The 13,401-nt window shown below is 43.5% G+C and overlaps 1 protein-coding gene across 16 annotated transcripts in view; it reads right to left on the bottom strand.

Moving 5' to 3' along the window:
• Positions 1 to 13,401, bottom strand: part of EPB41L2 (erythrocyte membrane protein band 4.1 like 2) — a 210,278-nt gene that overhangs the window by 9,757 nt on the left and 187,120 nt on the right. For all 16 annotated transcript variants that reach the window (XM_032407861.1, XM_032407872.1, XM_032407869.1 and 13 more), the window contains 2 exons: positions 11,840 to 11,920; positions 7,655 to 7,764 (listed from right to left, as the gene is read on the bottom strand). In XM_032407861.1, the coding sequence (XP_032263752.1) occupies positions 7,660 to 7,764; positions 11,840 to 11,920 (186 nt within the window). In that variant the 3' untranslated portion in view covers positions 7,655 to 7,659. The remainder of the gene's footprint in view (positions 1 to 7,654; positions 7,765 to 11,839; positions 11,921 to 13,401) is intronic.

Below are 13,401 nucleotides of genomic sequence, written 5' to 3'. Positions count from 1 at the left end.
AAAACTGTTCTCTTTTAGGGAAAAAAAAACCTTGAAACCATATAAGAACTCACTAAATATTTGTCTTGTGTTTTCCTTCAACAGGAAGCTTAGTGGGAATCAAAAGAATTCATCTCTAGACCCAACTCTCTAGCTTATTATTAGTCTATACTTTTATTCTAATGTCTTCAAATCCAGTATGTTATTTTCTACTTATAGCACATCTCAATTTGGGAAGAACCATTTTTCAAATAGCCACAGGTGACGACTGGTATTATACTGGACAAGTCTAGACACATACTTGCTCTAAGGCTAACGGAATTATTTTGATGCATGAGAGTTAGATAAACATAGGGCCAACATGTCCTCAAATGTAATCCTCATGGGGTCAGGAATATCTTAAACACACACACTGCTTGGTTACCATAGCAAAATTCCCTCCTAATGCCACCCACAAATTTACATGTTTAGAAAATAGTATCTGGGATGACCAACATTTGAGGTTCTTCAGACGGATGGAACTATCCTTAGCTCTGCACATGGATGGCATTTATGAGTCCTGAGTATAAGTGACTGATGCAAATTACTTTATTCTCTAGGATTCTACTTCCTCATTAAAAAGGGTTGGGGGGAAAGAAGAGGCTCTAATTTTAAACTGTTTATAATAAAATATTCTTTCGATTTTCATACTCCTCAATATGCCCTCATCTAGGGTATAATAAAGTCACGATCACCACGCCCACCCCCTCAGAGGCCAGGAACAAATGCTCTTTCCTCACCAGACGGGCAAAGATTTTTTAAATGTTTTACAATCTTTAGTGTCAGCAAAGGTGTGGGGCAACAGGGATGCTCATAAACTGAAAGCAGGAGTCTAACTTGTTCGAACTTTTCAGGAGGAAATATTTGCCCTAGAAAACGATGAAATTCGTGCTCCCCAAATGTACACATGAGTATGATCTTTGCAGCTGCGTGTTGAATTGTGAGACCTGAGGAATAACCTAAATGCCCGTTAACACGTGTCACGTAAATCCTCACGTGTCTGTTCGATGGCTGATGAAAAATGAGGAGTACTGCCAAGGAAGATTACCTCCAACATACTGTTAGGGGGAGAAGAAAACAGGCTATAAAACAGAATCAACAGTACCAGCCCACATCTACAGAGGCGGGAGTGTGTGAGTGTGTATGTGTTCATACACATATACACTGTGAAAAGGGAGTATCTATCTCTAGGAGCAGAGGAATTATGGATCATTTACATTTTCTGCTGTCTCTCCCTTTTTAAAAACTATAATCGCCTCTGTTATTACCAGAAAAAAAAAAACAACCCAGTAACAATAGTTCCATTTGCAAAAACAATAGTCAAAAATAATTTTGTCCGAGAGCAGACCCTGGGGAATTAGTGACTCTCGTGCTAACGAATGCACAGCAGCAGTGGCGTCCAGCGCCTCTTTTGTTGGGTAGTTCAAATATATTGTAACTGTCTCACTGATAGCACCTGCCAGATTATAAACGTGAAGCAGAACATTCCACAGCATTCCAAAGTGAAAACTGGCTGTGTCTGAAAGCCACTGAATCCGAAATGGCTTTTCATGTCTGTGTATAAATCTGCATTTTAGGTTTGATTAATCTACGTTGAAAACTAATGCTAATTTTAGGTATGAGAATAATATAACTAGGCAAATCGAATAAAATTAAAATGAAACACATGTGATATGCCTGAAAAACTCCTGGCTCCTGAACTGGAAATGGTCATCTGGAAGTCAATAGGCTTGGGCTTCTCCTTCAAAGACAAGGTGATGCTCATCAGGGCCCACACGTAAACGAGCAGCTCGTGATGAGCGAGAACTCAGTTCAGCCAACGTGGCTCTTTTCTCCTTCGAGTCAGTTAGATAGCAAATGTTAATTTCCTGTTTGGCTCTCGAGTTCACCTCGAAACTCTGAATATCACCCTGACTCGGAAATGTTAGCTTGAAGACAATATTATCTTATTTAGAAATTGGTGTTCATGGATGCGCAATAAGAAAGAAAGCTTCTTGAAAGCACTCTCCATGTAAAATCCCCATTTCCTCAACCTGTGACAGGGCTCCATCCCACCACCTGGCTGACGCAGCTCTGACCAAGTCCCAGGCTGATTCTATACCAACAATTGCAGAAGACATGTTCACTTGATTTAATATTCAATACTTAATTACTCTCTCCTTCTTGGAGTTCTCGTCTTTTGCAATTTCTGTGGCATCCTTTCCTCCCGGTTTTCTTCCTACTTTCCCATTCCACCTCCTGCATCTCCTCTGACCTGGCCCAGGGTAACATCACTCAAACCAAAGGCTTCCTCACTAGAAGACACATTCAGATGACCTTCAAACCTCTACCTTTGGCCCCTCAGCCTGTTGTGATTTCTCTCAAAGCTCTTGGCTACCTCCTGGACCTCTCCATGTAGACATTTCACGTCCATCTCAAACTCAGAATCTCCGGGGAAGGATATTCCAATGTTTCTTTTATTCTTAGGAGCAAAAAGGGTTCCTACAGCTGACTTGATATGCTACAAAAAGCTCTTACAACGTGCCTTGGAAATAAACTCCTCTATAAATTCTATTATCATCCTCAGGTCACAGATGGCAGAACTGAGGAACAGAAACGTGGGAGAACTTGCACAGGTCACATACCTATGAAATAGATTTGAACCCAGCAGATCTGCGATGCCGCATTTCCTCTTAACACTCAGACTATCTGGTAAATTTCCAAATAACCATGCTGTGTGCGTGTGTGTAAGACAGGGCCTTACAGATTCACTTCCAAGCTTCCTCCATAATGCCTATGGCAGGTACACTCTCCTGTGGTGCCAAGAACAAAAAACACACCTCTGCTTCAGGACAGCTGAGCTGGGAAGACTGGCCATATTGCGCGTGGATTGTGGAAAAATAACACCTGTATCCCAGGACTGAAATTACAGGTACCACCATCAGCTCGTTTGCTCATGCCAGAAGCCTGGGATTCTCCCCTGCTCTGCCATCTTCCCAAGTCACTAACTTCCATATCGCGAAGCAAACAGACACCGAGTCACAAACCTCTACCCCCTTATCATCTCTCAAATACATGAGGCATACCCTCCCCTTCACTTTTCCAAAGAGAGCTTAACCGCTTTAGCTTGGCTTGTGAGACTCTTCATGGTCAGGCCTCTGTCTCTCTGGCCCCAGCACCTCCCATCGCTCTCCTCCTGCACGTGTCCTGCAGCCCGGCCACGTCTGATTGTGCACCATTCTCGGAGTGTGCGGTCCACAGTACCAGCTCTTGCCTGGAATGCCCCCTTCCGTGCCTTTCTTCCCTGAGCTATTCCTACTCCCCTGGGAGCTCAAGTGAGAAGCCATCTGACACCCCATCCTAATGTAGAGATCTTGCCCTTTGGCTCCCACCAAACGCAGTCCAGAATACATCCTCAAACCAGAGACTCTATTCTGCTGCCATGATTTATTGTGAGTGCAGACCTTGTTTGAGCTGAACCTTCACGGTACACAGAGGACACGCAACGGGCATTCCGCATATACTGGTGTAATGAGCAACAACAACAACAAGAGTAAAATGAGTGAGCGGATGAGAGAGGCTGCTCCTCCATCATTCCCTCCTTTGGCTGCTCACTGCTTTCGGCTGAAAAGGAGGCATCGTTTGCTTTTTATCCTACACATCAGTGACGACTCCAGGAGTCACAGGGACTTGTCTGAAGTCTGGCTTCAGAGAGGGGACGGTGCCAACTGAAGCAAAGTCGCCAGCTCCCCGTCCTGGGGCTCATCCTCCTTTCTGAGGCCGCACAGACCAAACCAGCAGGCAGGACTCTTCTTCCTCGCGGGGACTGTTAGGGGAACACCATTCCAGCAGCGACAAGGCTGCTAACATGGGCTCGTAAACAGGCATTTAGGATGAACCGGGGAGGGAGGAGTCCTTCAGTTACAAAGATTTAGTCAAGGACTCCTCTGAAGCGTGTGTTTCCTTCTTCACTGAGTCTGTGTGTGGCTCCTCTCGGCCTCGCAGTGGCCAGCACCCAGTGGAGTGTGGCGGCCTCGGGAGGCTCGGCCCTCCGCACGCTCTTCTGGCACCATCTTCCCGTGTGCTCCCCTCACCCTACTCTCAATGCTTCATCAGAAGCTCAGAGCTCCTCCAAAGGAAGAGGTCAGGTCAGATCAGGACGAGAGCTTCTCATGTCCGAGAAAGGGAGACGGGGCAGATACATCACCAAGAGTTATTTATTCTTCTTTTTCTGGCGTTCAGCGACTGGCCTGCTCTTTGCCTCGGCCCACCTGCTGCCTCTGTGGGATCCTGGCGGGGCAGCCAGTGGGTAGCTGAAGGGGTACACGCACACTCGTCCTCCCAGCCCTGACAGGCACCAGCGAGGGAAAGTCTTCAAGAACAAGTTGGGCCAGCAGGAGGTGGGGTGCTACAATGACTCGAGACGCTGGGGTAACTCCTATTCGTCCTTCAGATCTCAACTCAAACTTGGTTTCTCAAGGGAAAGCTTAAATTTACAGCAGCGTTAAGTCTATTGGTTCTCTCCTATCCCATTATTTCCTTCAGAGCATTTATCACATTTGCAATTACATTTTGTTTCTTAATATTTATACCTCCCCTCCCAGCGCAGATCCTTTCCCGAGGAAGGGGACTCTGTTTGTTCGGTTTACCAGTTTGACCATTTGAATCCTCAGTGCCTAGCTCTACCCTAGCACACTTTGGTTCTCATGTTTTTTTGAATGGATGAATGAATCTTTCCAAATTTATCTGGTTTGCTCACCTTACATGTGAATTTACATTTTAACTGCCTAAATCTGTTTAACAAGGCTGCCTATAAAAGGGGTCCTTTGAGACAGGCAAACTTCAAAGCCTCTGTGCGTGTGTGTACGTGCATGCCCGCTGCGAAGATGAGTACAGGGTGCTAGGAATAACAGATAGAACTCATTCACTTTAAAACTTATTAAAATGCCACAGATGAAAGTGGGGTATTGGTAATGCTCACATTGGTCACTAATTTTTGTCTTATGTTCCTGATTAAGTAACATAATTCAGGAGAAATACCCAGTATTTTTATATTTGTGTAACACTAAATTTTCTCATTCATTACCTTATTATATTCTTATAATAAAGCCTACGAATTAGGAAAGGTAGATTGTACCAGTCCTGCTGACCTGCCCAATGTCACACAGTCTGAGATCTAGCAAGATTAAAATACAGCCCTTGATATTCTGATGGCTAGCCAAGAAAGTGCTCAGCCTGGCACATAACACAGCACATTTATTCGGTTAAATGGATATTTTGCTTATGCTCAAGTTTTAGATGATTTCTGCTTGTGGGCCTTTTGTACACCCTGTGTTGAAAACAGCATCTAACATATAAAGAGTAAGGTTGCCAGACACAAGGCGAGTATTGAAAAGCCAGTTGTATCTTCCTATACCAGCAACAGCTAGAAAAGATTTATAAGACCTCTTCTGGGTAAAAAATTATACAACTTTATTGGAAGACATTAAAAAACACCTATATAAATGGAGAGAGATATTTTATGTTTGTGGGAAAGAATACTTAATATCATAAAGATGTAATTCTTACCATTCAAGCTACAAACTAGATGCAGTTCCAATTAAAATACCACAGGTTTATCTTATCAGCACCACGCTCTAACCAACTGAGCTAACCGGCCCGCGGATCCACAGGTTTATCTTAGAACCCAACAATCTGATTCTGAAATTTATATGGAACAGAAAGAGCCCAGAATAGACAAGATACTCCTGAAGAAAAAAACACAGTTGGGGAGACACATCCTACCAGATACCAAGACTCATTTTAAAGCTATAGTAATTTAGACAGTCTGGCATTAGATCAGGGACAGACACATGGACTAATGGAAACCAAAGTGCCCAGAAACACCCACCACACATACAAGAAACTGGATATATGACCTGCAGATCAGAGGGGAGAGGATGGGTTCTTCAACAAACGGGGCTGGACCACTGGCTACTTTTCGAGGAAACAAAAATAAAAAACAGTGAAGTTTTTCACCACACAGAAAAACCAATTTCTTATGGATAAAGAATTGATCTATGAAAAGCAACATTCCAATACCTGGATCAATAGTATCCCTAACACTTCAGGCTATGGGAAGAGCATAAGCCATAAAGGAAAGCATGATAATTAAACTATATTAGCTTCCATTAATAACTACATTCAATATACCAACAACTATATTGACCTATATCGAGAATAAAAGACAAACCACAAACCTGAAGATATTTGCAACACATAAAAATTAACAAAGGACTAGTAGGCAGAATCTATCAAGATCAGTAAGAACAAGAAAGTCAGATGTAATTTCATATCAATCAGTTGGGCATAAACTAGAAAGTCAGAGGGGAGACGGTGCAACAGTGGGAGTCCTCACTTCCTGTGATGGAAAAGCCCTGGGCCTTATCACAAGCTGGAAGATGTGTATTCTGTGACCAGCCATGCCTGTGGGCTATTAACCAATCAGCGTACAGATCATTTTAAAAACAAAACAAAAAAAAAATAAAACAAAAAAACAATCTTGGTATATGTGCTATGCAATAAAACCTACCTTTTAAATACATACATAATTCTGAACATTTCTCATTTCACTAAGAATTCTTTAGCACAACTTTTAATGGCTATATTTTAGTGATCACAGGGAAGCAGCATTAAGGCATAACCAATCCCTACTGTGGGCCATTTAGATTTTTATACATACTAGCAAAAAATTTGAAACAATGTGAGAAATACTCTTGTAGGTAAGTCTTTGTATACATCTCTGATTATTTAAGATAAATTCTTAAAGTGGTTTAAATGTTAGGCGCACTTAATGTGGGTTTTGCCAAACTCTCCTCCAGGAAATGTTACTAGTTTATAAAGCCGCAGAGGAGTATCATTTTCCCTCTCACAAGCTACCCAACATTAGCTAAAAACATAAACTTTGCCAGATTTATAACTGAAAACTTACACACTGAATTTTTAACTTGTATTGATTTAAGCAATGAGGCTGAACATTTTTTATTTATTGTTCACTTAGCTTCTCTGTGGTTTACTGGATTAATCCTTTGCCCATTTCTCTACTTAAGTGCTTGAATTTTTTGATGAGACAGAAGAGTTAGTGACAGATTCACAATATTGACTCCTTCTCTGCCAGGTATATTGAACTTTGTCATTTTATCCTTTAAGTTTTAAATTTTTATATAGCCAAAGCAATCTTTTCCTTTATGGTTCATTCTCTGATACACAATTCTTCATGTATATTTTAAGGGCATTAACTCCTCTCCCCTTTGTGCCCCCACAACAAAAATGCCTCATCTAAATGAAGGCAATAGCACCTTCCTCAAAGGGTCACTGTAAACGTTAATAAAGAACTTACACTGATGTACTTGTTAATAGTAAAACAACATAGAAATGTCAATTATTAGCAGTTCTCAATACACGGCGGTTATTAACATCACATGCCCATCGGTCAAGAGAGTTCATGATTTTATGTAGGGAACGTGAGCAGAGGTGCTTGGGATAATGAAGTCTGAAGACTCAAATGGACCATAAGAGACACAGACACTGTGATGGAGAAGTACATTTCACGTCCGCCGGCAGGGGGAGGAGCTCGAACTGCCAGGACAGAGGCCCCAGACGATACGGACTCTCTTACCTTACTTAGTCTTCCCCTTCCTCCAACTCCGTTTCTTTGTGCACCACCACTCTGGTGACCGACATGTCCGGGTGCTGCTCTCGGGCTTCCCGGATGGCCTGGGCCAGCGCCTGCCAGGGTCAGGAGAGAGCGCCGTGAGCGGGGGAACAGGCTGCTTCTCGGGATGGCAAAACACACGCATGCTGCTCAACCGGGATTCCATCTCCAGCAAAGATGGTTTTATTGCTTTGAGGAAGCAGGGATTTGAAATGGGCTCACAGTTCATTTTAGAGAACGTTTCTCATTTCCCCCAATTCCCATTTTCCAGTCTTTTCAAATAATGGTGCATGCAGAAGAAATACGCAGACTCTGAGCCCCAGCCTTGTACCCGCCGTGAAACTTGGAGGAAACAGATCTTCTCTGACCCTGATATTCTCCCCTGTAACCCGAGACTAATGCTAAGCTGTGAGGATCATTTTAAGGTTCGCTGTACCGTCCGGAGGGAGGATGTGAAGCATCCAGCCCAGCGCCTGTCCTGTACACTCACGGGGCACTTGCCGTCACCCACTGCCTCAAACGCCCAGACGCAGGAGCAGGCCTTGCTCATCCCTACCCCCGCGGGCTCTCACTTACTGACCGAGGTAAAATGTTGGTTGAGCTGTTATGTTGCAGGAGAAAGATCTCTAAACTTCGAGGGCACAGAACAATAAAAACAGCCGCAGCAATGGTGACATACAATCAGCAAAGGGAAAGAAGAGAGATGACTCTTGAGCAAGCGCTGGTCTGTATTTTACAGGCAAACCCAGTGGAGGTGCAAAGGTCAACAGGTGCAAAGTGCTCAAGGCCAAGCTGCTGCTAGGCTGTGGGCAGGAGCAGGACCCGCGGTCCCCTCCGCTGCCGCACAGGCTCTTCCCAGACCGGGCGATGAGGAGGCTGGCAAAGTTTCTATGTACAGGTGTTGTGACAAAGTGGAAAGAACCTATTTTTCTGAGGGGAAACAAGTTTAAACATGTCTTGGGGAGAAAGTAAAACACCATGGAACATCATGCAAAGTCTAGGAAAGATGTCTAAGACAAAAAGGAAAGTTTTCGAGGAAACCACGCCTTTGAAAGCAGCAGCATAGGTTTTCCCGCGCCTCCGCCATCCGCGGAGGGACGCCTGCACTTCTGACCGCTGAACGGTTACTGAACAACACCTGGGGCCTGAGTCCGCACACGCACAAAGGTAAAGCTACAGAAGAAGAGGTTTTACGCCCAAAATTTTTACACAGAGCTTGGAAGACACTTGAGGGTGCTTAAATTTCCACTAGGGAACAAACTCTGGAGACCCACCAGTGTCAGGACCAGAGCGAACTCAAGCAGGGGACTCTCGCATTCGAGCAGCACAACTGCGGTGGGAGCAGGCGGGCTGGAGGGCGAGAGTGGGGTACGGAGAAGGGCGGCGTCTGATCCTGGAGGACGTCGGGAAGTGTTTCCAGGTGTGTTTGGTGCGGATGCGGATGGGAGCCAGAGTGCAGCAGACTGGTCCACGTTTGCGTGTGTTCAGAGGGACGTGAGAGATCGGAACAGTCGAAACAGACTACTCCACTTCGGTTCGGGAATCTAGTTTGGGAAAGGGACAGCTCCGATAGGAGCCAAATGTAGCTACAGACGCCTTGTCAGATACTTTTTAATTCACGTTCATTACAAAGATCTGCCTACATTAAACCAGTACAAATGTTAAAGGGGAAATACAAATGATGCCAAGGGAAGGGAACACATGTGAAACATGTTTTAATTAGCAGAAAAGTAGGGAAAACCAAAAACTGCTTAATCGTCTTCAAACACATTTGAAATCCGTGTACCATTAGTTCTATTCATTCTGTAATATCAGTACATGAAATTAAATACTGCAAAATGTTAATTTACGATGGCAAGAGTAAAGACTGTGAGAAAACTATCACAACCTCCTGCCAAATTGAGAAATTATTTTACTAGAAAGAAACACTCTGAGGAGTAACCGCAGTGTCCTACGTCCCTGGTGTGGAGCTGAGCGTCAGGACGTACACAGGGTAAACCGCCTGCAAAGCAAGGGTCTCTAAATGCACAATTCCTTTTTTCCTATCTTGCTCAGAGGAAGGGTTTCTTTCCACTATTAAAATTCTTTTAATATAGGGCAAGGAATTGAAAAGGGGGTCAATGATATTCAAGTCACTACGTGATCGGCTTCTGTTGTTGGCAGGGAAGGGATTTGCCTCTAATTTTAAATACTTCCACGGTCTCATTACAGGCCGTAAGGACAGAGGGAGCTTCATGAGCTCCCGGTGCAAGCATACCAGAAGCCACAATTAAACATACTCAAAAAAGTTGATGCATCTTATAATTAAACATGAAAAAGTTACGAAAACATTAAATATCTCTTCTCTCATTTGGGTATCTGCCCTCGGTTTTAAAACAGGCTGAAGCACCACATCGCACAAACAAGGCCCTGTCCCTGCAGTCACAGGTAAAGCTACGGGTTTTTTCCTAACGTAAGAGTCAGGAGTATGTGTTATTTTGGTATTTACATTTCAAAGTGTGTTTTCATTACTTGCTATTCAGAGGCAGTATTGTTACAACAGGCCCAAAGACAAGAGAATGCACATAAAACCTGAGAATAATCCTTGGAAGGAAAACATGGCATCAGAAAGCCAGAAAGTGCAAAGGTTCAGTGGAGGCTGGGAGAAGACCCTGATTTTCACTTTCCATCATGCCAAAGAATGTGGGCTCCCGCCTCTCACACCATAGGAATTCAATAAATGCTGGCTGGGCTAGAGTCCCAGCGGGGAAAAAAGAACAGAGTTTGCTCCAGCTTAGGTCAGAGGAGCTCGAAACTGTCCCAGCAGAGAAGAAATCCTCTCTACGGGGAGCTGGAGGCTTCGTTTCCACGGGGTCATTCATTTTCCCATGGCAAACAGACACAGGTACTGGTCAACTGCTAGGAATCTCAGAGTCAGGGCAACGCTTTAACCTCTGATAGCTCTCAAGGAATGAAAAAAATACATCAGGAAAGACGTAAGGAAAATCACATTTACAGGGGTTTACAAAATGTTGTTTTCTTTTCTTTTTAGGCAGAGAGGAAAATCTATTTCTCTTTGGTCACACAGAGTGAGCTTTTTTTTAAATGAGAAGTTCTGTTCTCTAAAATTCTCTTTCCTGAGTTCGATGTTGTGTTGAAAGCTGGGTAACTCTCATCTGTTCTGACTCCCCAGCTGAGATGGTCAATTGAACATTTCCTTTCCTTCAAGTTGTTATAAAAGAAAATAGCTTGGTGTCCTTTAAAGCGGAGTTAAAATCACTCAGAAAATGACAAAACAAAAAATTCACATCACTTGGGACCACAGCCTAAAATGAAAGCTACCCTCGGGGTAGTAGGTGGCTCAGTCAGTTAAACATCTGCCTTTGGCTCAGGTCATGATCCCAGGGTCCTGGGATCGAGCCCTGCATCGGGCTCCCTGCTTCTCCCTCTTCCTCTGCCCCTCCTCCTGCTTGTGAGCACACGCACGCACTCTCTCTCACTCTCAAATAATCTTAAAAAACAATTAAACTAAAGCTACCCTCAAAGTCACCAGATGAGTTCGACTCATCACCTGGTTGTTAAAGTCATGCAGCCTGCTCAAGTTAACATTAAAATGGAAGCACAATTCTTTTAAACATGTTTCTGAATCCATGTAAATTCTCTACTTTGTAAGAGACTTCAGATTTCCTTCTCCCACTCCTCAATAATAGTAATAATTAGGGGAAAACACCTAAGGGTAAAGAGCCCAATTTTTCTAATGTTATTAAAAAAATACTTTATAAGTTCCTAAAAGTAGGCATAAGTCAAACTTAGAGACTTTTCTTAGTTTTTGGAAGCTAGTGTCATTAAACTGCCATTCATTTTTTAATCTATGACTTGCCTTTAAGCCAGGCCCACATGAATAACTAATGGTTGCCAGGAATCCTCTCGATTATTTGGATTCAAAAGTGCATGTGAAGCCAGCAGGAAATAAACAGCAATCCATGTTTTATGCTGGTTTGGCATTAGGAAGGCTGAAAGGACAGGCTGTGTCTAGGTTGGGAAGTGTCTTTGTGCCATGCTTAGGAGGTGGATTCATCCAAGAGGCACTGGGAGAAGGGGTATGACGTGACGACACATGCCCAACTTGGAGACACGGTCACGCTCAGAAGCAGAACTTCAGGTCTTTACCTGGTCATGATCGATGTCTGCATCTCCCGTGATCACGATGCGTTTCTCAATTCTTGTTTCAGATATTCCACCTTTCACAGTCTAAAGGTTATAAAGAAACGAAAGGGGGGAGACAGCAATCACTGACGCATGTGTATACTTAATGAGAGGAAAGAGAAGGGAGCACATCTAGACCTTCTGGTCATTAAGGCAACGCACACTGAGTGGAGAAGGCGAACATTCCAGAAACTGTGTTTAAGCTCAGCAGAGATTCCTATTGATAAAGTTGTAGCACCCATAAGTCTTCCTCAACTGAAAGCAACTTTAAAACTAATTTATCGAGATTCAAGGGAAATTAAGATGAGATAGATACCATTTAATCCAAATAGTTCTGTTGGGACATTCCATTACAATTTCCCGGAGTTTCTTTACTCCCAATTGGCCAATTTGTTAAAAGAGGAAAGAAGAAATAATTCTCTGGTTTATGTAGAGTTACAAGGAATTCTAACAATTTAGGTCCCTGGTTTAGGTTTGGGAATTGCTGATGTCATAGTTTTGACTGCCTGATTCTCAGACAAATCCATGGGTAATTTTGTTCATTTGGCTTAGGGCAATAAGATAAAAGAATTTGGCTTAAGATACAGAAGATACACGAGGGCGATACAAAGATTGGTGGTCAGTGGTAACTTCTGTATGTCGCTGTGCCCGCTAACAAAGACCGCGTGAGCAGACCGGGGACAGGAGCTCCGGCACGAGCCACCATGCAGAGTCACTGGCTCGGAGCAAGCTGGCAGAGCCTGGGACATGACTGAGGCTGACGGCATCATACGGCTGTGACGCTGAACTACGAGCAAATAACACACAGTCCTGAGAAAGCACAGCTCTGATAAATTATACACTACGTCCCAAGTGATAGCACTTTACTGTAAGAGACCAGGTTTATCGCAAGCCTGGATAACTGGATAGCCCTTAAAATGGGCACCAATACCATCTTGCATTTATGTGGCATTTTTTTAATTCACAAAGTTTCTGGCCGAAATACAGGGTGAGGAGGGTATAAAGGATACATTTAAATCCTTCAAGCACTAACAAAATGTGAGAGATAGGAGTAAATCTGATGACAGCAGCATGCGTTCAGGATCACCTGGAGGGCTCCTACAACCACTCCCAGGGTTTTGGTAGATCTGGAGTGGGGCCATGGGACTCACACTTCGAACAAGTCCCAGGAAAGACTGCTACTGCTAGTTCGGGGACCATACTCTGAGAATCATTGGTCATCTGGTGTTAAAACTTTAGAGGATGAGAGAATGATCTGGAAAAATGCCCCATATCCAACATATGAGCATCCTGAATCAATGAAGGGAAAATTATATTACTTTGAAAATTCTGAATGATGGTCTTCATTCACTTGCTTCGGTTGGGAGGGTTCATTTGTACTTACCAAACTTATGCTTCCGCTTCTATTATACTCTCTCTCTCCTGTGGCTGGCTGATGTATGACCTATTTTTATCCCCTTATACTTTACAAAAATACATTTGTCAATGGAGCCCAATTTCTTGGATACTTTAAGTCCGGGCATTTT

The sequence above is a fragment of the Phoca vitulina genome, unplaced genomic scaffold, assembly GCF_004348235.1.
Source record: "Phoca vitulina isolate PV1807 unplaced genomic scaffold, GSC_HSeal_1.0 scaffold9, whole genome shotgun sequence".
Lineage (NCBI taxonomy): Eukaryota > Metazoa > Chordata > Mammalia > Carnivora > Phocidae > Phoca > Phoca vitulina.
Note: the sequence above shows the minus strand (reverse complement) of the source record. Positions and strands in the feature narration are given on the sequence as shown.